Raw genomic sequence first — 20,511 nt, 5'->3', positions numbered from 1 at the left:
CGACGACGAACTGCCCCAACCGCCCATGCTCTGGCGATCTGCACTGGACCAGGCGCTTGCCGCGTTGGAGCAAGCGCCGCACGGACGCCACCCTAGCCACATAAACTCTTGAAAATTCGATTGGACCTCCAGCCTCTGCTTGTTCCAGGAAAATGCATTTCGGCTGCTAATGCCCCTCACGCCGCCTCTGACGACCTTCTCTTTCTCTTCTTTGATACCCACTTTTTACTCTCCGGCAGCAAGAACTGCCTGTCATTTTTCGGCCTCTTTACACTCTTCACCTTCTCCCACCAAATTTTTCATCGCCTTCACAGCCGCTCGCACCTACGCGTCCGCGCCCAAGAAGAAAAAGATGCCTCCCAAGAAGCAAGTCCAGGAGGTGAAGCTTCCGCTCGGCAGGCCAGGAAACAACTTGAAGACCGGTATCGTGAGTGAGAGCCCTACATAGCTTGCCTCGTCGCGTTCTCACATTAACAGTGATTGCCAGGTTGGCCTAGCAAACGTCGGCAAGTCGACTCTGTTCCAAGCCATCACCAAGTGCTCTCTTGGTAACCCCGCCAACTTCCCATATGCCACCATCGACCCAGAAGAGTCGCGCGTCATTGTCCCAGATGACCGCTTCGACTGGCTGGTAGAGCACTACAAGCCCAAGTCGGTCGTTCCTGCCCACTTGACCATCTACGATATTGCTGGTCTGACGCGCGGTGCCTCCACTGGTGCCGGTCTCGGTAACGCCTTCTTGTCGCACATCCGCGCCGTCGATGCCATCTTCCAAGTAGTCCGATGCTTCGACGACGCCGAGATCATCCACGTTGAGGGTGACGTTGACCCGATCCGTGACTTGGACATCATCGCCGAGGAGCTGCGCCTGAAAGACATCGAGTTCACTGAGAAGGCACTCGTTGCTCTTCAAAAGGAGACAAGGAGAGGCGGTCAGAGTTTGGAGATGAAGAAGCTCAAGGAGGAGCAAGCCACAGTCGAGAAGGTCCTTCAGATGCTCCAGGACGGCAAGGATGTCCGGAAGGGCAACTGGTCACCTAAGGAGGTATGTACATCTTACTTCCTTTTCTCACACCCCCTGTTAGAAGATGACAAAGAGCGATTGCTCTATAATCCCAGCTCTCTGATGGCCCATTAACGCTGGGCTGTTCTGAAGTGAAGTCCTACTCTGATTAACAATATCCCAACTACATCACGTTTCTGAGATGCTCCTTGCAAGCATATACTTACAGTTTGCTAGGTCGAGCACATCAACCCTCTTTTCCTCCTCTCAGCTAAGCCTGTCGTAACCCTCGTCAACTTGAGCGAGAGGGACTACATCCGCAAGAAGAACAAGCATCTACCCAAGATTGCCGAATGGGTCAAGACCAACGCCCCTGGTGACCCAATCATTCCCATTTCAGTACAACTCGAGGAGCGCCTCGCTGTCATGTCTGACGCGGAGGCAGCCGAAGAGCTCAAGACCCTCGAGACCACGTCAGCGCTGCCCAAGGCCATCCAGACCATGCGCAAGGCTCTTCAACTTGGTAGCTTCTTCACCACTGGTACCGATGAGGTCCGACAATGGACAATTAGGACTGGCACCAAGGCGCCGCAAGCTGCTGGTGTCATCCACGGTGATTTCGAGAAGACCTTCATCCAGGCTATCGTATACAACTACAGCGCACTGAAGGAAGAGGGAGATGAAGCCACTTTGAAGGCAAAGGGCAAGATTATGACAAAGGGCAAGGACTACGTTGTCGAGGACGGTGATGTTCTCCTCATCAAGGCTGGTGCTGCTAAAGCATAAACAGCTTTTTTTGAGTCTTGTCCACGTGTGTATGTGTTTATGATCTACTGCCATCTTACGATGAGCTACATGAAAAGCAGCTAGACTGCACTGAATGAATGAAGATAAACATACCCACAAACATGATCTTTGCATATCATGCTGTGATGCTTGAATACTGACGTTTCATTATGAAGAGCTAGAAAATCTTCCTAGCAGATATCTCTATCCAGATTACATACCTCTTCGCAAGCCCAACTACTTCGCCTTGCCTTTAGTCTCAACAAGCATCCAACTATTTCCACATATACAATGCTTGCTCACACCCAGCAAGTACTGATAGTGTGCCGCAGTATACCCTGGCAACCCAGGCACAACATCCTCCATACACGCACCACATCTCGTACACTGCTTGAGCAAATTCCTTCTCTTCCTCTCCCCACCCGCCGCATCCCCGTTCGCTCCAGCAGCACTATTGGTACTATCGCTCCTCCCACGATTCCCCCCACCCGTCGCACTCCCCACAGGATGAACCCAGGTCCCCGTGCCCCTAATAATCATCTTCTGACACACATCCACAACGTGCTGCTCGTGCCATATCCTCGCACGCTTGCTATCCTGGAAACCAAGCCACGTGGTATCGAAGAACATGAGTTTCCCCATGTCGAGTTTATCAGCCAGACAGCCGTTTTGCTGGTTGCTGTTCCAAAGGGTATCTGTGACGAGGCGTTTTGCTGCGGGGAAGAGGATGTCGGGGATTTTTCCTAAGAGGAGTTCCCGCTCGATGCTGTTGCGTTGCATGTCCGTTAGGTTACGCTGTTTGTAGATGCCGCGGACATGATTTTGCGTTTCGCTGATGAGCACTTCAAACCAGCGGTATTCGAAAGGGACTTCGGTTACGGCTTGGTCGAGGGGGGAGTATAGCTTTTTGGCTTCTGGGGTCTGGGGCGGCCCGGGAGGGCTGCCTTCTTGAGGGGGTCGAACGTAGGCTGCTGCGCTGCGCTTTACCCATTGGGTTGGTTGAGCCCAGAGTTTCATCATGGCGCGGGGGAAGGCAGAGAGGAGGAGCAGGAGGGCGGGTTTGTTGAGCTCGTGAATCTTGTCTTCGAGCACAGAGCGTGTGAGCTCGGTGCCGGCGGGGAGGTCGGATATCGCGCGGCCGATGGTGAAGAGCTCGTCGAAGATGTATGCCATGAAGTGCATGGTCCATCTGCTTGTTCCGATCATTTGTGGTACACCTTCGGGCTTGAGGTTGTTCTTTGATGTATCGCCATGCAGGCGGAAGATGGTGGTCAGGGTTTGCGTGACGAATCGTATATTGATAATCTGCCAGGCCATCTTGCTGCTCAGGGATCGTTCGACGGTGCCTTGAAGGCCGAGAAGGTTCATGGCCGAAAGCGTCTTTACGAAGAAGGGACCGCGACCAAGGAGGAGAAAGTGGTTGCTAGAAGTGTCGTCCACACCACAATCAATGTTAACTTGAAGTCCTTCAAAGAGGAGGTTGATGAAGTCATGCTTGCGTTTCTCGCTAAGGGAGCTGATGATAGCGAAGATGTCGTCGCTAGAGTAGTATTGGTTTGCTGCCGAGGAGGACTGTAGGATGAGTGCTGCGAGTGCGGCGGAATGCCGTGGGTCATCGTCGTCTGACGAGAGGGTACCGTGAGAGTATTCCATGGAGCGTAGCTTTGGGTTGCCGTCCAACTGCATGCATACCGCCATGCAGTGATTAGGCGACAACGCAACGTGTAACGAAGGTTCTGCATGTTGGAAGATAAAACCAGCTTGTAATAGCGATGTTACAGTATCGGTATTGTCATCTGGCATGACTACTTCCATGGTGGATCGCTTCCTGAACTCGATAGCCCCATCGCTGTAGGCGAACGCCAGGAGCATGTTATACCATACCGGACAAAAGTCCAAGACGACGCCATGCAGGGAGAAGTCAGGCTGCCTTTTCAGAAGAAAAGTGTTCTGCGCAGGTATTGAGCTTACGCTCTTCTTCTTTGATGTTACTTGATCAAGGCTAGAATGGAGTTGACTGTGCTGCTCTTGATGCACTTCCCATTTAACGATGATACTGTAGCGGGTCTCGTGGGCGTTGAGATCGTATGATAGAGGATTTGGTGGCTTGCAATATATCGCTTGAATGGTAGGTATTGAGCCGTCGTCCTGTTCGGGCGTAATTGGAAGAAAGTTGAGATGTGTAAGTTGGGCAGCAGCAGCGCCCCTTGATGCTGTCCCGTTACTCAAGTCGTCGTTCGCAAGGTCGACAGGATTGCAGTCGTCTTCCAAAGCAATTAGTGAGACCTGGATTGATGGCTTTTCGAAGGGGCCTGCATTCTGGCTCCGCTTGTCTGTCGGCACATTCCAGACTGTCTCGACTCGGTACAAGTGTAACCGCCTTTTGACATCATAAGCTGCCAACAGGAGAGTGTTGTCTGTATCGAATTAGTCTGGTAACTTCAGGGATTGAACCGAAATTTACCATTGTTGGACGCAAATGCTGCATGGGTGAATGACTCCTTGGTTGAGATCATAGGCCCAAGCTGGGCAGAAACCTCTTGCCAGTGGTTATCAATCTGCTGGAAACGAAGCCTAAGTTCGCCATGTCTCTTCAGATACACAAAAGACGCTTTGCCGTCTATAGGATGATGAGCGTTGTTGAACATGTGTTGTTTGATGTTCCATTTCCATTTGCCTCCTTCTCGCGCAGCTGACCAAGCGATGAGATTCTGCATGCATATTAGAACCACACTGCTGAATACCTGAGAAGTCATACCTTCTGTGCGTAGGGCAGGATGGCTAGCCAATGCATCCCAACGACAGCATCTATTTCAGACTCTGGCTGAGCTACTTCGGCTCTAGTGAAATGCATGCGGTCCAAGGCCATGGCGCACGAGAAGACCATGACTCGACCTGCATCATCCGTGACAGCAAGATCATTGCCTAGGTGGCTCCATGACAAATGGGTCAAAGGGAAGACTTCGCGGCCTTGCGGTAGCTCGAGAGGGACGCTTCTTCCGAGATCCCATTTGCCTGATTCAGGGTCGCGTGAGAAGATCTTTAGGTTGACAGAGTAGCCATCTGGATTTATGTACGCAACGCAGCCATTCTTGGACCAGGCTATCTTCCTATCACTTGTTAGTCAAGGCAGTAGACTTGCCCTGGCCCACTTACTGGCAACAGCCAATAGACGCAAGCTCGTCGAGTCGGCCGTCGAGCCCTTTGACAGGCGGCGTTGTGTTGATCGTCTGTATGTTGACATGTTCTGAGTCTCCGAACAGATCATCCACGTCCATGTTGTAGCTTGCACCGTCCATGTTGGTGGGATGGCTATGCCAGGCGACTGGTTGATTGAGAGATGAGAGCAGTCGCGAGAATAAGAGATGGGAATGAGCTTGGCAAACAAGGCCGTACTAGACGCAACACGAAGGTGGTGACGAGCAAGTCGTCGGGTATCACAGAGACTACAAGGAAACGGAAAACAAAAATTCAAGACCGTGACGGACGCGGAGAGTCTCAGAGGTTGATGAGGCTGCGCTCCGGTTGTCTGGGATCAGCTCGCGGCAGTAAGCGATGAGCTAACGATGGCTAGCGCGGTTCCATCTGGTGTGCTGTTCGTGAGAGCTTCGCGCACAATCGTCATCTCGAGCTGTCATCGCTCTCAGAATGCTGGTGGAGGTTATCGCAAGAATTTGAAACATAATGCGAGTCGCTCCCATGCGCTATACGATGTCAGGATTGTCACGGTCTAATAAGCGCATTGCGCCGATCCCTAAGAACTTGGGAGGGGTCGCATGCGCTGTGGCTGTCACGGCATCTGGGAGAGCATGATAACGTGCCGTCCGAATGGAAGCATGACAGATGGAGACTTGCTCCAGAGCTCGTCTTTGTACTCCATGTCTACGGCTTGCATACAGCTCTCGAGTGTTCATGTAACGATTCTGCCGATCGATCAGTCAAGCACAGACGTGCCGCAAGCGTAAACATGTCGAGTGTTTAGGTTCTTTTCTTGGCATGACTACCCGGCGCCCATGGTTGTCCAGGTCAACCAGCGTTCGCCCGTCATCGCATCCACCGCCAACCTCTTTACACCTCCCACCCACCCCTTCACGTCCACACACAGACGCGTCTACCCCGGACGCGCGCCTGTCCTATTATTATCGCGCTTTCTCGGAGCCTCACAATGGCCTAGCGCACCTCTCCCATCTGACGGATTTCCTCTACGGGGATCCAAACGGCAGCGACGGCAGCAACGACCGACAGCCCCCAACCCACGCTTTTCACACCACCACAATCTCCACATACACACATCTCCAGCTCGCGGCATACCTGGAAAAAATAAGCTGAATTTAATGCGCGATTCGACCACGTTCGTTAAGCTGCAAGGACGTCTGTAACACCAGACGCGTCGTGTCCCTGGAGCAAGGTGCTTTGTGCTCACCGTTGAGCCTTCCTCACGATACACGGCTGCCGCTGCCTATTGTTCTTCACCTCGCGCGCCTTCACAATGGCATACAACACGCTAAACAACGAGCCAAGCTCGCCCTTGACCGAGATCTCGGATTCAGATCTCTCTATTCTTTCTCGGTCGCCCACTCCACCGCCCGAGCTTAGCAAATCCTTCGCTCAACGTCGTGCATACATGTCCCCGTCTTCCTCGCGACGCTCGTCCGCCAAGACCTCACCCGCCCCAGAAGACATGCCTTCTCCACCTTCCAGCAACGACGATAATCCGCGCCCAGCAAAGAGGAGGAAGACTGCAGAGCCCAAGGAGCGTACGGCAGAGTACCTAGACCTCTCAGGGTCTAGCGTGGAAGAAGAAGAGCTGCCACAGCTGCAGCGCCTACTGAGCGTTTTGCACAAAAAGCGCAAGATTGTGGTGATAGCAGGTGCAGGCATCTCAGTTTCTGCAGGTATTCCCGACTTCCGATCCGCTACGGGTCTTTTCAATACGCTCAAGAAGGAGCACAAGCTCAAGTCCTCTGGCAAGGATCTTTTCGATGCGTCTGTGTACCAGGATGACACGTCCACATCGACATTCCACGACATGGTGCGCACACTATCCCAGCACACCAAAGCCGCTGAGCCCACCGCCTTCCACCATCTTCTCGCGACCATAGCCCAGGAGGGACGTCTAATGCGACTTTACACCCAGAATGTCGACGGCATAGACACTTCCCTACCCCCTCTAAGTACACAGGTTCCCCTACCTAAGAAGGGGCCTTGGCCCAAGACTGTCCAGGTGCATGGTGGTCTAGATTACATGGTGTGCTCCAAATGCCATGTAGTCAAAGATTTCGACGCCGAGCAGTTCAAGGGACCCAGCCCGCCACCCTGCCCGAGCTGTGTGGAGAACGACGAAATTCGTCAGTTCGCAGACAAGCGAAGTCACGGTATTGGTCGCCTACGTCCTCGGATGGTCCTCTACAATGAGCACAACCCGGATGACGAGTCTATCGGTTCTTGTGCGTCCTATGACATGCGCATGAGGCCAGACGCTGTTATCGTGGCTGGCACCACGTTGAAGGTTCCTGGTGTGCGACGCATAGCTCGCGAGATGTGCAACATTGTTCGCGACCGAAAGGACGGAGTCACAGTATGGTTGAACAATGACCCTGAGCCGATGGGCAAAGATCTCGAGGACAAGTGGGATCTGGTAGTGAAAGGACCCTGCGATGAGGTCGCCCGTTATGCCAACATGCGGCGATGGGATGACCCAATGCACTATAAGACAGTCACAGACGAGGATCTAAACAAGGTTAGAGAGAGGCAAAGAGCAGAGGTTATCATTGGCACTCCTCGGAAACCTGGTGTGCTCCGCAACGCAGGGCAGCTCACACCTGGACAAAGTCCACGTATACTTCCACTCTCGTTCAACAAAGAGGAGCCAGAAACGCCCTCGAAGAAAGGTACAAAGAGGAAGGCAGATGCGCAGATGGATTTATTCGGCAAAGTCGCTACCAAGGCACCTGCAAGGAAGCCGAAGGCACAGCCAAAGAAGGCGGCAGCATCAACTAAGAGCAAGGCGAAGAAGGAGTCCAAGAAAGAGGCCCCCGCCATCAACAATGTCTTCAAGGCTACCAAGGGCGGCGCCAAACCTGCAGGCAAAGCTGTGGGCAAGCCTGTGGCCAAAGGATCCGATCCGGCCCTCACCATCATCGAGTCAAAGTTCAACTCGTCAACTAAACTAGATCCGAAAGAAAACATCAGCGACGTGATTCATGTCGAGAAGCGACGAAATCCGTCTACTCCCAGGAAGCCAACAAGGCTGACCAAGATAAAGTCAGACTTTGTCTTCCAACCCGTATCCAATGCGGACGGCCGCAACAATCACTCACCAAAGCGACCACCGATGGAGAGCTTTACTCCAACAAAGGCTCGTACGCCTAGTGCTCAAATCCAGGAGGAGATGGCTTTCGCGCATGCGACAGCGACAGATTGCGATTCTCGACCCGGATCATCCGGCAGCGCACAGCGGCACCTTATTGAGAGCCCGACAGGTGCTGTGCCCAAAAACATGAATCACCTTCTTTGCTAGCAACTATTGCATTTTTCGGCGTTAGTGAATTACCTTTCACAAGCAGACGTCGCATTCGTATGCGCAATACATTGCATAAGAGGCGTTTGCTGGAGTGTACGGATGAGATAACAGATGTACCAGTACTTTTCTCATTGTTGGACATGCATATCTTACCTTTTGACTGCATGATACCCAGGAGGACCCCCAACAAAGGCAGGTTCGGGTGCTGTGGCGTCCTTTTTACATCCAAGATAGTGATTCAAATGATAGTTTATGGCTTTGGCCTCGATTGATATCCTTGACGAATACGAGATGTTTGCTGTTATGATGTGTTGATCTGTTGATGGTGAACCGGTTCCTATGTAACAATGTCAACAGCTCAATGAAACCTTGTAGTACTTTGGATCTTTGACCTCGAAATATGCGTGGCACTGATGGGCCTTAGGTTGTGCCTCAAATATCGCGCCTCCAATGCGCGCCTTCCCGATATGGAGCCTTGGCGCTTGCTTCGGCCTGTGCACATTGGCTGACGACAACTTCTCAACCTTTCGTCTTTCACGCAGCTACGTTCTAGCGAAACAGGAGCTTACCCTTCAACTCCAACTCCATATCGTGTGAATCCCCAATCACTGTTAGCGGTCCAGATTTACTGATCTGAAAGTGCTTACAATTGACATCCTAAGCTGGCCAACATCTACATACGCCAACGTGTCTTGAAAGCCCTTAGATCCCAAGCTTGCAGTGCTACGGCCTTCAACATAGTTCAGCGAGCAAGAACTAGGGATAGCCGCTTATGGCTCCGCCACTTACCGTTCGTAATTTGACCCCCGTCAGCATCACGATTCAGCGTGTTGAGCGATTTGAAGACCCAAGCACGCTTCAGTCCAAACCAAGCGGATATTTCCTCGGCAGTCAAAATTCCACTTCCGCCGCACCGACTTCACCTGAGCTCAGCGGACATGCGCAAAGCTTCAATCATCAAGACCTTGATATTCTGTTGCAGCCCTTTGAGTCGTACACGCTAAGATTCCCAGACTCGGAGCAGTCCAGCAATACGTCTACTATTTCAAATCCAACCCTTCGTATCACGGTTCGGACATCCCATGGTGAACGTCATCGTATCGATGCGCACCCTTCATACACGCAGAAATCTACACAGTCCTTCACCCCACTGTCCGGAATCACCTCAACGACGTATAAAGCACTCTTCCACCCATCGAGACCGGTTCCTCATCTCTCCATTCATGTCAATCACCTTCCAGACTACACTTCTTGGATGTCCACATTGCCAGATGACCTACCGTTATCGGCTATAAGCATCCCAGGAACGCACAATTCGCACACACACTACCGAGCTCTCCCATCTGTTCGTTGTCAAGTTCACGATGTAAAGACACAGCTGGAGAACGGTATTCGATTCCTGGATATACGGGTGCAGCCAACGCATGCTACAGATGCATCGAAGAAAGACCTCTACCTCGTACACGGTGCATTCCCAGTCAGCCTGACAGGGCCAAAGTACCTCGAGCCGATCTTGAAGACATGCTATGACTTCCTTCGAGAGAATCCTAGCGAAACGGTGCTAGTAAGTCTGAAACGAGAAGGGGTAGGAAGCGCAACGGACGAACACCTTGCCCGCGTTCTAGAAGAGCAGTACATCACACCCAATGCGCGTCACTGGTATACGGAAAACGCGATACCGTACTTGGGAGCTGTGAGAAGCAAGCTGGTTTTGGTGCGACGGTACAATGTAGCTCAGATTGAGAACTCTTATTCGAGCCCGGATTGTAGGAACGGTGGCCTGGATGCAACGGCATGGCCGCATAACGCAACTCACGCCGTCTTCCCATCGCAATCTTCTTCACCAACCTTTTGTCTGCAAGATTTCTGCGAGGTCATGGTACCCGACATTATTCCAACGAAGATGCAGCATTGCAACGACCATCTTGTGCGCTCTGCTGCTGCCATCCACCCTATTCCTGGCATAACAACAGACGTCACAAACCCAGTGCCACCAGGTCCCTTGTATCTTAATTTTCTCTCTGGAAGCAACTTCTGGAAGAAATCCTGTTGGCCTGGAGCTATCTCTAAAATTGTCAACAGGGGTATGGAGGAATGGCTTTGTGAGGGGCATCATTTGGAGGCTCCTAACACAACGTCCCGCCACCCGGATGTGACAGACGAAGGGGAAGAGAAGGGGACAAAGAGGGCAAAGAGTGGTGATGGTAGTACGGGTGTTGTTGTTATGGACCATGTGGGTGAACATGGGGACTGGGAGTTGGTCAAGCTGATCGTGGGCATGAACATGGGAGTGTTGGCGAAGATGAAGACACTCGGGAAGAGTTGATGGAAGATGGCTGGAACACAAGCTTACGAACATGTAGAAGTATATACCCAGGATTCATGCTGTAAATGTGTTATCCGAGATAAGTTGAATGATGATCAGCTTGCAGGTTTAGCGTGAACAAGCGGGTGAGGGAGTGTCTGTGCATGTCCGAGTTCCGACGGAACATTTTGGCGATGAGCATCATGCATGTGGCGCGCCAAACCCCACGACGTGCGTATCATGCATTGCTCGGCTCCAACGAACACGGCTGGTGAAACGACAATCGTAAGGTAGCCCATATCCAGCTACCCAATGTCTCTCCTCCGACCGACGTGCGCATCACTCGCGCGGCGACTCTGCACTGCGCAACCGCATCCCGAGCAAACCGTGAGGTCGCCCTTGTTAGCCCTCCTACAGCGACACCGATCCTCACGACCGCAATGCCGTTCCTTCGTCTCAACACCCCGCTATCGGGCAAGGGTTATAGACACGCCACAGAACCCGAGCATTCCCCAATCACGCAAGCGCACAGTTAGGATAGGTCCTCTGCCCGAAGGTCCAGTCAGTGAAGCAACCATACAACGCGTATTTGGGCGAAGATTATCAGCCCACGATGGCAACAACGTTCTGCGGATACTGCACCACCGACGGACAGCAGGCTCACTAGCCGACTATGGCGTGGATAACCTGGGCAAGCAATACACACACGTGAGCAGGGACACTGCATTGAAGGGCCTGGAGTGGTTGCGAGAGAAATACCCCATCGACGAAGCGCGTGCAGCAGAGGAATGGGCAGAGAAAGAGGCAAACCGCATAGCCTATGAGCTCTGGCTGGCTGACCCCGAAACCGAGTCCAAATACAAGGATCCCGCTCGTGCTTTCAAAGAGCAGATGGAGAAGGAAGAGGCCGAGAGGCAACGCCAGGAAGCTGACGATCGGAAGATTGGTATACTGCATGCGGGCAAGAGTCAGTTTGAGCTCAACATTGAGGAGAAGAGGAGACAACGATTGGAGGAGATTACACGGATAGCAGAAGAGAAGGAGCAGAAGGAGAGGGAAATGGAAGAGAAGCTGGCGACCGGAGAGTATGTGCGTACGCCGACTGGTACACAGCTTATGAAGCCCGGTCAAACGGCTTATGTTGATGTCTTCGGCCGCGAACAAGTCAGTCGGAGGAAAGAGGAGATGGAGAAATACAACAAGGCTGCCCAAGTAACGGATGCAAAGACGCCAGAGGAATTGCTGGCACAAACCACTCTCGTGAGTTTGTCCTCTCCCTCTTCTCAAATCCTTGTACATTGCTGACAATACTACAGGCGCAACGTCTCTACCCCATGTCTGCCTTCGTCCTCCTTACCGTCCTCGTCTGCTACGGCTTCGCACATTACTACGCCCCGCCTTCACCCTCGTACCGCATGTTCCCAGACCTCAGTCCAACAACCGCCACTATTGGCGCGCTCCTCGTCATAAACGCTGCTGTTGCAGTAGCATGGCGTGTCATGCCCCTCTGGCCACTCATGACCCGCTACTTCATGCACGTCCCCGGCTACCCCCGTGCCGTCCAAAGCGTCCTCAACGTCTTTAGTCACGTGCAGTACGAGCATCTCCTCGCCAACATGATGATGTTGTGTCTAGTCGGACCTGCATGCTGCGACCTCGTTGGCCGTGGTGTCTTCATGGGAACGTACATTTCAGCAGGCGCTGTCGGTACTTTGTTCTCCTTGTACTGGGCTAACCTTGGTCGCGGAAATATCACCGCGCACTCTGTTGGTGCGTCCGCGGCCATTTGGGGCATCGCGGCGCTGTACTGTCTCCTTACCGATCAAGAGAGGATCAAGATTCCTTTCTTGAAGGAGGGCGAGGTGGCGTTTTGGCCCAAGATGCTATTCGCTGCGTTTGTCGTGTTTGAAATTTTCTCCGCGTTGAAGAAGGGTAACTCTACTATGGACCATGCTAGTCATTTCGGCGGCATGTTCGTTGGCATGGCTACCGCTGGCTATTTGCGAGCGAATGGCTGGCAGGACAGACCATCTTTCTTGAACAGAGAGGGTGGTGCTGTGCAGCAGGGTGTCCAGGAGAAAGCTGGTGTGGATGGCAAGACAGTTGATGTTGGTGCCATGGCGAAAGAAGGAATCAAAGAAGTCAAGGAGAGCATATCATCGAAAGTTGGAAAGTAACGTCGTTCCGTTTGGTCAAAGGAAACGAACCGTTAGTATTGTATCATAACACATGTACAAAAAGAAGTCAAGGATATGGCTTATTCATTCTTCTCTTCCGTTCCTAAACTTTGGGGAAGATGTAAATACCCTTCTCCAGCGCACTCTGCACAGCCTTGACTGGTTTAAGGTACTTGCTCACAGCTGGTACCTCCTTCTTGATCAGCATAGCCACTAGGTTTCCAAACACAACACTCCCCTCTGCGTTCAAATGCGTGCTATCACCAGCCTTGAGGTCATATGTAGGCGCCTTCTCCGGACCAATCGCATTCAAATACTTGGTACTCGCCGCATTCAAATCAATAATATCAGCGCCCGACTCGGCCGCCGCATTCTTCGCCGCTGCAACTACATCGGCCAAATCTGGCTTGATTTTTCCGTCAGTGCCATACTTGCGCCGGCTCAGGGACGTAACGAGGATGGGTGTGGCGCCTGCTTTCTTGGCTTCGTCGACGAAAGCGACGAGGTTGGTGGTGAGTTGTGCCGCGCTGATGTTCTTGTCGGGTTTCTGATCGTTGTGGCCAAATTGGATGGTCACGTAGGGTGTGTAGTTCTTTGAGGCGTTCTTTGCGGAGGCGAGGACGGTCGCCCAGTCGCCGCCTTGACGGAACGAGACTGTTGTTGCGCCATTGTGACCATAGTTGACGCCTGAGGCGCCACTTGTGAGGGTTGTGGTCAGGAAGCCGGTGCCCCAGCCACCGCCGCCCTCGGACTGTACGGCTGTTGTTGAGTCGCCAGCGAGGATGAAGTATGGGGGTTTTGTGGCCTTTGGGAGGGCAAAGGCTGAGGTGGCGAGGAGGGAGATGTAGGTGAGTGTTGTGGGGAGATGCATTTTGAAGGTTCAGAAAAGACGTCACTGTCGAGTTGGAATTGAAGAAAATGGAATGAAATGATTGAAGCCGACTTTCCTGGTCTGACTTAACGAAGGATGTATACTACCTTTATACTCTGGAACTATATCCCCCGATCTTCTCCTTCCCTAGATTACATGCCATCCAGACGACGGTTTACCGGACTTCTACCCCATAATTTCCTTTCGTGGCTTGTGGGTGCAGAGTGGATAGTATGGGGTAGCCTGCAACGTTCGTGTTGAAGGATTTCCACCAATCGGTACAGTAAAAGTCCACGGGTACGTCATGGATGGTGTCTGGCGGAGAAAATCCGACGCCGTGAAAACGGGGTCGTATCCTAGCAAATGCACGATTCCCGTTCACCCGGCTGCGCGAAGTGACAGGTACGCACGCTTTGCTCCTATATGAAGGGATTGCTGATGCTGGGGAAATGCCTAGTGCGCTGACTCTAGGTTTCGCGTTCGGTGAAAATGGAAATGCGCAGCAGGGTAGAACCATGGAAATTAACAGAGATAGATCTAGATGCAGAGGCTTGTGAGATCTTAGCTGGTCGCGTGTGCGCTTCATCAGAAGCATATGGGAATGAGGTACATCCATGCAATGCGTGGTATATTTTTTGGCTCGGATATGCGATGGAGATGGAAGACAAACGCAGGGGCAGGATGAGGCGAGGCGAGACGAGCGTACGATGATTACGTGACGAAAAGTCTTGTGCTCACCTATGGACGCTCTGAAACTCTGAGATTTGCGAAGGGCAGGAACATACCTAGGTGCCGCTTCCTCATCGGGAATAGGTACTATCGCGTGCCCTTAGACTCCGCCAGGTGATGAAGGTTCCATCCCCGCACTCCTGTCTCGCCTACAGAGATCACAGAAAGAACATCGCTCTAGTTCAATGTGCGCAACACCGACTCATGATTCACCTATGAGTTTAGATACGAACACGGGATGCTGGATGCTTACGCTGAGCCTTTTGCTCGTCCGTTGGTACATGATCGAAACAGTGGTTTACGGGGTTTGTTTCCATCTAACAAGCGCTTGTTAGCGACCACCTCTGGCGTATATCCCATCCTTGCCGTACTAACAGGAATATTTGCTTGTTTCATAGGAGAAAAAAGATTGGCATGGGCGTATTCTGGACAGTATCGAGCTTGAAACAAGCAAAGCAAAGCTCATCAAAAGAGCCCGGGCTTCCGGTGTCGGTCCGATGCCCAGTGCAGCGATACGCCAACCAGCCACAAACGATTCACGAGTCGCGAGAGAACGTAAGCAAGAGTGAAAAGGTACAAGATATGGTGACGCACTATTGGTATCTTGTACGCCTAGAACATCGCATCCAATCGAGTCTACACACGAGACAGACGAGTCCAAAATCTCAGAAATGCTCATTCAACGATGGCGTCTGCGAGTGCGCATTCCCTTCTCGAACGCTCACTTGCGTTGTCTTCATGATCTTCACACTTTGTGTCCTGTCTTCGAGCTCCAATATATGCCGCTCGCTCTCGTCGTCATCCTTGTTATCCAGCTTAGTGCGCCCTCTAGAACTGAAATGCGAAGAGTTTGGGTGAAACTGGCTGTTCTGTTGTCGCGAATTGCCAGCGCCGGTTGCGTAGCTTCCAGGCAGAACTCTAGAGAAAAGGCCCAGGATGTGCTTTCGTAGCGGTGGTAGGTTCGCGATGATTATGCCGACACAGACCTCATTGATGCTGCAGATGCTCAAATCGATTGCGTCCCACATCATCTCCTGTGACCGCAGGAACTTGTACGTGATGAAGGTTTTCGCGACTGAAAGGCCGGTTCCACTTTCCCACATCAGCGCTTGTGTCCAGGTAATGATACAGGAATTACTTACACAAGTGCAAGCAGAAACACGATGCTTACGCCCCACTGCGTCCGCTTGCTGAGTTGTACGCGCCTTAGATAGACGATCGGTCCGGCAGCATAGATCTATCGTGTGTTAGTATCTGCCCGCAAATAGAGTATGCAAGTTACCTACCAGATCTGTAAAGATGTTCGATGCAATCTGTACGTACGCCGTCACCTCGCTCACCGCTTCCGGCCAGCACTCTCCTTGCACAGAGAAGTCCCACCGAGAGTAGTAGGGTCGGCAGTACGCGAAGTGCAATATCAACATCATGATGAAGTTGCAGATGACTACAACAACTACCGATACCCATATGAGAATTCGGTAGCTGCGTCCGAAGTCCAAAGCCATGAGGTATGCGCAAATCGAGGCTTTGACCAAGAACATTGCGTAGACATTCAGAGTCTGTGAGATGAAGATCAAGTGCAGCTCTTTGGATGTGTTGCCTGGTATAAGCCACCATGGGTCTGCCATCAAGCGACCTTGGCCGCCTTTTGCACAGAGGACGGCATAGGGTACGCACCCTAGGAAGTTGAGAATCTGTACAATGTCAGTCGTCTTGTCATGTTATACTGTCTGGCTTCCAGCGTACTACACCCCCAATCATAAGCCAGTCGCTTATCCCCAACCAAGGCTTCATCTGCATTCGAACAATGATACGCCAACCCGCCACTAACGTGCAGAGTGTGGCCATGGTTGAGGCAGTCACTATGAGCTCATGTCCCCGATTGGGCCATTCTTCAGTGGAAGGTGAATCGGCCATTGCGGAATGATGGGTAGTTCTCTTAGAGTAGATCACTGTAGGGCGTTCATAAAGCAGTGTAAATGAGGAGTATTCAATGGATAGGAACAAGTGGCAAAGATTACATATCTACCATGTATCAGAGTAGTTATCGCAAAAAAGACCGACACAATGGTTCGAAATCCTGAAGGAAGAAATTCGCCTACGCGGACTTGCAGATGGGGACGGCTCCTGGATGCACCGGTACGAGGCCTCCACTCCAGTCACTCAATTCCACACAACTTCCCAGTTTCTCGTCATCTTAGAGACTCTGTTGCGTAGGATCTAATCAGCTCGGCCCATTCCTTCATACCAAGGAGCCGGCACGCTGCCGCACGCGAATTTTTGAAGACCAACTCTCATTCGCGGGATTATTCCTGGAAATGAATACGAAATGTACGGGATGAGACTGCTAAGAAAGAAAGCAGGTATTCTGTAGGGTATGGCAATCTCTAATCCTTCCATAAGCCTGTGCTCATGCAACTACCGTCTGGGCAGCGAAGCCCCTACAACACTCAATTGCCTTTTCAAGCAGGTGGCTGAATCCTGCAGATGAGACGTCAGCATATGTGGGTAGTATAACCAAAGTTCGCTGTGCGAACATGTTTTCCTCGAAGGAGCAAAGGAAAGCGTCAGTAGCAGATGGTTAGATCGTTATGCTGTCCTGGAAGGCTCGATTGCACTGCTTGTGTGATGCTCTGAATCTACATAGAACAGACTGCGTAGGGGACAAGCGGGATGTTAACCTCTACAAATGGAGTTGATTCCCGTACCTAGTGAAGCGGCTCGGCAGGACTTATCGGGTGGGATTTGGCCCGCGTGGGTGGCGACAGCGCTATACCTAATCAGCTGTGGAGGAAACCCAGCCCTCTGGGCAGCATACCAAGACCGCGAAAAATACCGATCTCGCAGCAACTATCAGAATCTCCTGAGGAAGACAAAACAATGAACATCGTTGCGTCTGGGAAGCAGAACCAAATGGTAGCGTTGAACCTTCACGCGCCGAACCGCCTCGTAGCTTCCGTCGCCCGTTACGCGTGGACACGGCCCTGGATGACCCGTGGACCCTGGTTTCCATGCCGTTGGTACATCGAGTTATCAGCCATCATGACTAGTAATGTCCCGTCCCGTCAATTACCCATCAGCATTCTCTCCGGTGTATTCCCTCCGATGCTTGACACGCACCATGTGCTGACCCGGCCTTCCGCCCAAATCCCTCGCTCGAAAACGCGGGCTGTTCGCCCATCCTACTGCAAGGTCGGCAGATGAACATGCGTCCGAACTTCGATGGATGTCAAAGGCCCAGACTTTGCCACGTGCGAGGATCTTGTTTAGCGACTGCCCTTTGAGAAACTCTTAAGTGTTGCTTGGAGAGCCTCATGCTATCTTCTGCACAGTCAATCGTTTAATTTCGCAATCAGCGGTGATCGGTCCGGTTGGAGAGCAGCCTTGCTTGTGTGGTGTCTATCATTTACCTTGTACTCAGCTAAAGATGCATTCGTTCACTGTCCCTTCATTATTTGGTGCTGCCGTTTTCGCAGTCGCCTCAGCCCAAACCACATACGACTATGTTATTGTCGGTGGAGGCACCACAGGCCTGGTTGTTGCGAACAGACTAAGCGAGGACCCGAAGAGTACGTACCACACGATCGAGAGTCGCCTCACGAGCACCGAAACTGATGACAATTTGCCGCAGAGTCTGTTTTGGTGATCGAGAATGGCGCCCTTAGCAACAGCACCCTATCTAGCTTTCCCGGTAACTCTGGCGGTCTTAACCTTGCTGCCATGTACGACATATACAGCGCACCCGTCCCAAACCTTGGCAACCAAACTTTCCTGGTAACAGTTGGCAATGTCGTCGGCGGCGGATCCTTTGTGAATGGAATGCAGTTTGATAGAGGTGCCGATGCTGACTACGATGCATGGGGTCAGCTTGGAAACAAAGGATGGGATTGGAAGGGGTTGAAGCCGTACTTCATGAAGAGCAACGACTTCGATGCGCCATCCAAGAATACGACCAAGGCTTTTGGTATCACCTACGATGACAAGGCGTACGGTAAGGGACCACTCAAGGTATCCATACCGGATTATCAGTTCCCGGATATGAAGACGATCTACCACGCTTGGGATAACGTCGATATTCCGCATCCGCAAGAAGGCTTTGCAGAGCCCGTCGGTCATTATTGGTCGCCGAACTCAATCAACAAAGCGACAGCTATGCGCAGCACATCGCGCACTGCGTACTACGATCCAGTAGTATCGAGGAAGAACTTGAAGCTTCTGACAAACACTCATGTCGATGAAATCACTTTCTCAAAGAACAGAGTAGGTGTTCTAACCGCCACCGGTGTCAAATACACACCCAAGGATACCAACAAGCAAGTTCAAGCTATTGCTGCCAAGGAGGTCATTCTGGCCGCCGGTGGTGTGTTCACGCCGCACTTGCTCATGTACTCCGGAATCGGACCCAAGGACGTTCTTGCAGCTGCTAATGTCGCCGTTAAAAAGGATCTTCCAGCTGTGGGCTCTAACTTCCAAGACCACATCGCCAACTACATGAACTTCGACTTGCAGAATCTGAACCCTGAAAACCAGGGTGCCCTCAACACGGATGCAGCTTTCAACCAGACCTCCTACGACCAGTACCTGAAGTCACGTACCGGTCCTTACTCTGTCGGTAAAGCCCATGGCCTCGTCTTCATCGCACTACAGCACTTCGACTCTGCTTTCAAGAAAACTGTAGCCAAGATGCGATCTCAAGTAGCTTCCGATTTTCTCCCCGAGCGCTATGCCAAAGACAAAAAGCTTCTCGCTGGCTTCAAAAAGCAGCGCGACATCCTCGCCAAGCAGTTCTCGGGCACCGACGCTGCCGTAGGTGAGATTGTTATCCAGCCCTGGGGCTTCTCCGGTATCGCAAACAACAAGCCCCTATCACGAGGAACCATCACACTCAACAACACACATCCCGCCGCCTACCCCATCGTCCAATGGAACACATTCCAGAACCCCGTTGACGCAGATGTCATGGTAGCCCTTACGCGATACAACCGCGTACACTGGGCGTCCAAGGAACTCGCACAATACAAGCCCGTAGAGACGGCGCCTGGCCCTCAATACCAGACCGATGAAGAAATCATCCAGGGCGGCATTACTTCGGGTTCGCTTCAACCGACGTTTGCGCATCCGAGTGGTGGATGCAGCATGATGCCTGAGGAGCTAGGTGGATGCGTCAGTGATGAGCTGTTAGTTTACGGGGTGAAGGGATTGAGTGTTGTGGATGCAAGCATTATTCCGATGATTCCAGCAACGCATTTACAGGCTACCATGTATGCAGTCGCGGAGAAGGCAGCAGACATCATTAAGAAGAGGGCGTAGGTGAGGTTGCTAGGCAGAAACGTTGTGGATTAATTAGCATTCGTAGTGTTGTGTTTGTACAACATCATTCAAGATGCATCAACAAACTAATTACGCGTTCAGTTTCCTTTTACGATAAGGCTAGCAATTCATTACATTAGTCGTACACCCTCTTCACATCTGCCTCGTGGCATCTCCGTTGTGGCACTTCTCGCTTGTGTCTCTTTCCTTTTCCTCTCGGCGTCAGCGCACCCGAACCGTGGGGTAGCAAAACAAAGGAAAGAACATAAGCTGAATGTTCGAGAAAAGAAGGAGACAAGATCTTAGCAAACTTTCGTCGATCACTATTACCACGCCAAAGTAGTACGGGTATCAAGTGCGATGTGACCATGCCAAGAGAACAATAATCTTCGATCTCCCTATCGCGTGAATGTGCCTCCTTTTGGCAATCGTACATACTGCGTCATCAGGTTGCAACGAACGTAGAGAGTTTGTTATTCTTAAGCTTGCGTTGTTTCTTCTTTACAATAGAGTGTGTATGATCGGGGGGTCCGGGGCAACACCCAGTGCGCAACACTGGATCAGCACGGGTATGCGAGTTTCCCTGACGATCTTGTGTAGGGTGCAGGATCGGAGAGGAGACGCTAAGTGGAAAGTTGAAGTCGACAGTGTTAGCTATTAGGTCGCCAAAGTATGTATCTCCATGATTAGTTAGAGTAGTCCGTTGTTAGATTGATATAACCGCTCGGTCGAATGTAACGAGAAGCTAAGAAAGATATGGACACAGGCTTCCGGGCAATCAAATCCATGACCTTGACGCGGAAGAAC

General features: G+C 51.8%; 9 protein-coding genes across 9 annotated transcripts; 5 read left to right on the top strand and 4 right to left on the bottom strand.

Moving 5' to 3' along the window:
* Positions 1-352: 352 nt before the first annotated feature.
* CC77DRAFT_932261 (hypothetical protein) lies at positions 353-1,789 on the top strand (the record flags this gene model as incomplete). The annotated part of the gene is made up of 3 exons (XM_018534255.1): positions 353-427; positions 488-1,045; positions 1,241-1,789. The coding sequence occupies 3 exons, from the start codon at positions 353-355 to the stop codon at positions 1,787-1,789; spliced, it is 1,182 nt and encodes a 393-aa protein (XP_018387704.1).
* Positions 1,790-1,932: 143 nt separating this feature from the next.
* CC77DRAFT_1093718 (hypothetical protein) lies at positions 1,933-5,450 on the bottom strand. The gene is made up of 4 exons (XM_018529696.1): positions 4,946-5,450; positions 4,548-4,899; positions 4,254-4,500; positions 1,933-4,206 (listed from the first exon to the last, which is right to left on the bottom strand). The coding sequence occupies exons 1-4, from the start codon at positions 5,086-5,088 to the stop codon at positions 2,027-2,029; spliced, it is 2,922 nt and encodes a 973-aa protein (XP_018387703.1). The 5' UTR covers positions 5,089-5,450; the 3' UTR covers positions 1,933-2,026.
* A 748-nt stretch (positions 5,451-6,198) lies between these two features.
* CC77DRAFT_794575 (NAD-dependent histone deacetylase SIR2) lies at positions 6,199-8,385 on the top strand. The gene has a single exon (XM_018533221.1). The coding sequence runs from the start codon at positions 6,279-6,281 to the stop codon at positions 8,307-8,309; it is 2,031 nt and encodes a 676-aa protein (XP_018387702.1). The 5' UTR covers positions 6,199-6,278; the 3' UTR covers positions 8,310-8,385.
* Positions 8,386-8,849: 464 nt separating this feature from the next.
* On the top strand, positions 8,850-10,769 carry CC77DRAFT_1093716 (PLC-like phosphodiesterase). Its single transcript, XM_018529695.1, has 2 exons — positions 8,850-8,903; positions 8,953-10,769. The coding sequence occupies exon 2, from the start codon at positions 9,085-9,087 to the stop codon at positions 10,636-10,638; it is 1,554 nt and encodes a 517-aa protein (XP_018387701.1). The 5' UTR covers positions 8,850-8,903; positions 8,953-9,084; the 3' UTR covers positions 10,639-10,769.
* A 50-nt stretch (positions 10,770-10,819) lies between these two features.
* On the top strand, positions 10,820-13,026 carry CC77DRAFT_986447 (hypothetical protein). Its single transcript, XM_018536219.1, has 2 exons — positions 10,820-11,877; positions 11,934-13,026. The coding sequence occupies exons 1-2, from the start codon at positions 10,930-10,932 to the stop codon at positions 12,792-12,794; spliced, it is 1,809 nt and encodes a 602-aa protein (XP_018387700.1). The 5' UTR covers positions 10,820-10,929; the 3' UTR covers positions 12,795-13,026.
* CC77DRAFT_1093714 (SGNH hydrolase) lies at positions 12,898-13,665 on the bottom strand (the record flags this gene model as incomplete). The annotated part of the gene is made up of 1 exon (XM_018529694.1): positions 12,898-13,665. The coding sequence occupies one exon, from the start codon at positions 13,663-13,665 to the stop codon at positions 12,898-12,900; it is 768 nt and encodes a 255-aa protein (XP_018387699.1).
* An 88-nt stretch (positions 13,666-13,753) lies between these two features.
* On the bottom strand, positions 13,754-14,545 carry CC77DRAFT_794498 (hypothetical protein). The gene has a single exon (XM_018533220.1). The coding sequence runs from the start codon at positions 14,279-14,281 to the stop codon at positions 13,841-13,843; it is 441 nt and encodes a 146-aa protein (XP_018387698.1). The 5' UTR covers positions 14,282-14,545; the 3' UTR covers positions 13,754-13,840.
* Positions 14,546-15,059: 514 nt separating this feature from the next.
* Positions 15,060-16,242, bottom strand: CC77DRAFT_986440 (hypothetical protein; the record flags this gene model as incomplete). The annotated part of the gene is made up of 4 exons (XM_018536218.1): positions 15,060-15,486; positions 15,537-15,631; positions 15,681-16,088; positions 16,141-16,242. 4 exons carry the CDS (start codon positions 16,240-16,242, stop codon positions 15,060-15,062), a joined length of 1,032 nt encoding a protein of 343 aa, XP_018387697.1.
* Positions 16,243-17,710: 1,468 nt separating this feature from the next.
* Positions 17,711-19,772, top strand: CC77DRAFT_794122 (alcohol oxidase). Its single transcript, XM_018533216.1, has 2 exons — positions 17,711-17,963; positions 18,026-19,772. Exons 1-2 carry the CDS (start codon positions 17,822-17,824, stop codon positions 19,702-19,704), a joined length of 1,821 nt encoding a protein of 606 aa, XP_018387696.1. The 5' UTR covers positions 17,711-17,821; the 3' UTR covers positions 19,705-19,772.
* Positions 19,773-20,511: the final 739 nt, after the last annotated feature.

Source organism: Alternaria alternata (assembly GCF_001642055.1).
Source record: "Alternaria alternata strain SRC1lrK2f unplaced genomic scaffold CC77scaffold_7, whole genome shotgun sequence".
NCBI lineage: Eukaryota > Fungi > Ascomycota > Dothideomycetes > Pleosporales > Pleosporaceae > Alternaria > Alternaria alternata.
Note: the sequence above shows the minus strand (reverse complement) of the source record. Positions and strands in the feature narration are given on the sequence as shown.

Bases quoted from the DNA above. Each gene is read 5' to 3' on its own strand.
- CC77DRAFT_794498 (XM_018533220.1), bottom strand. From the start codon at position 14,281: ATGGATGTACCTCATTCCCATATGCTTCTGATGAAGCGCACACGCGAC.
- CC77DRAFT_1093718 (XM_018529696.1), bottom strand. From the start codon at position 5,088: ATGGACGGTGCAAGCTACAACATGGACGTGGATGATCTGTTCGGAGAC. The intron at 4,900-4,945 runs GTAAGTGGGCCA...AACAAGTGATAG, and splicing joins GCGTCTATTGGCTGTTGCCA to GAAGATAGCCTGGTCCAAGA. The intron at 4,207-4,253 runs GTAAATTTCGGT...AATTCGATACAG, and splicing joins AGCATTTGCGTCCAACAATG to ACAACACTCTCCTGTTGGCA.
- CC77DRAFT_986447 (XM_018536219.1), top strand. From the start codon at position 10,930: ATGTCTCTCCTCCGACCGACGTGCGCATCACTCGCGCGGCGACTCTGC. The intron at 11,878-11,933 runs GTGAGTTTGTCC...ACAATACTACAG, and splicing joins TGCTGGCACAAACCACTCTC to GCGCAACGTCTCTACCCCAT.
- CC77DRAFT_794122 (XM_018533216.1), top strand. From the start codon at position 17,822: ATGCATTCGTTCACTGTCCCTTCATTATTTGGTGCTGCCGTTTTCGCA. The intron at 17,964-18,025 runs GTACGTACCACA...AATTTGCCGCAG, and splicing joins ACTAAGCGAGGACCCGAAGA to AGTCTGTTTTGGTGATCGAG.
- CC77DRAFT_794575 (XM_018533221.1), top strand. From the start codon at position 6,279: ATGGCATACAACACGCTAAACAACGAGCCAAGCTCGCCCTTGACCGAG.
- CC77DRAFT_1093716 (XM_018529695.1), top strand. From the start codon at position 9,085: ATGGCTCCGCCACTTACCGTTCGTAATTTGACCCCCGTCAGCATCACG.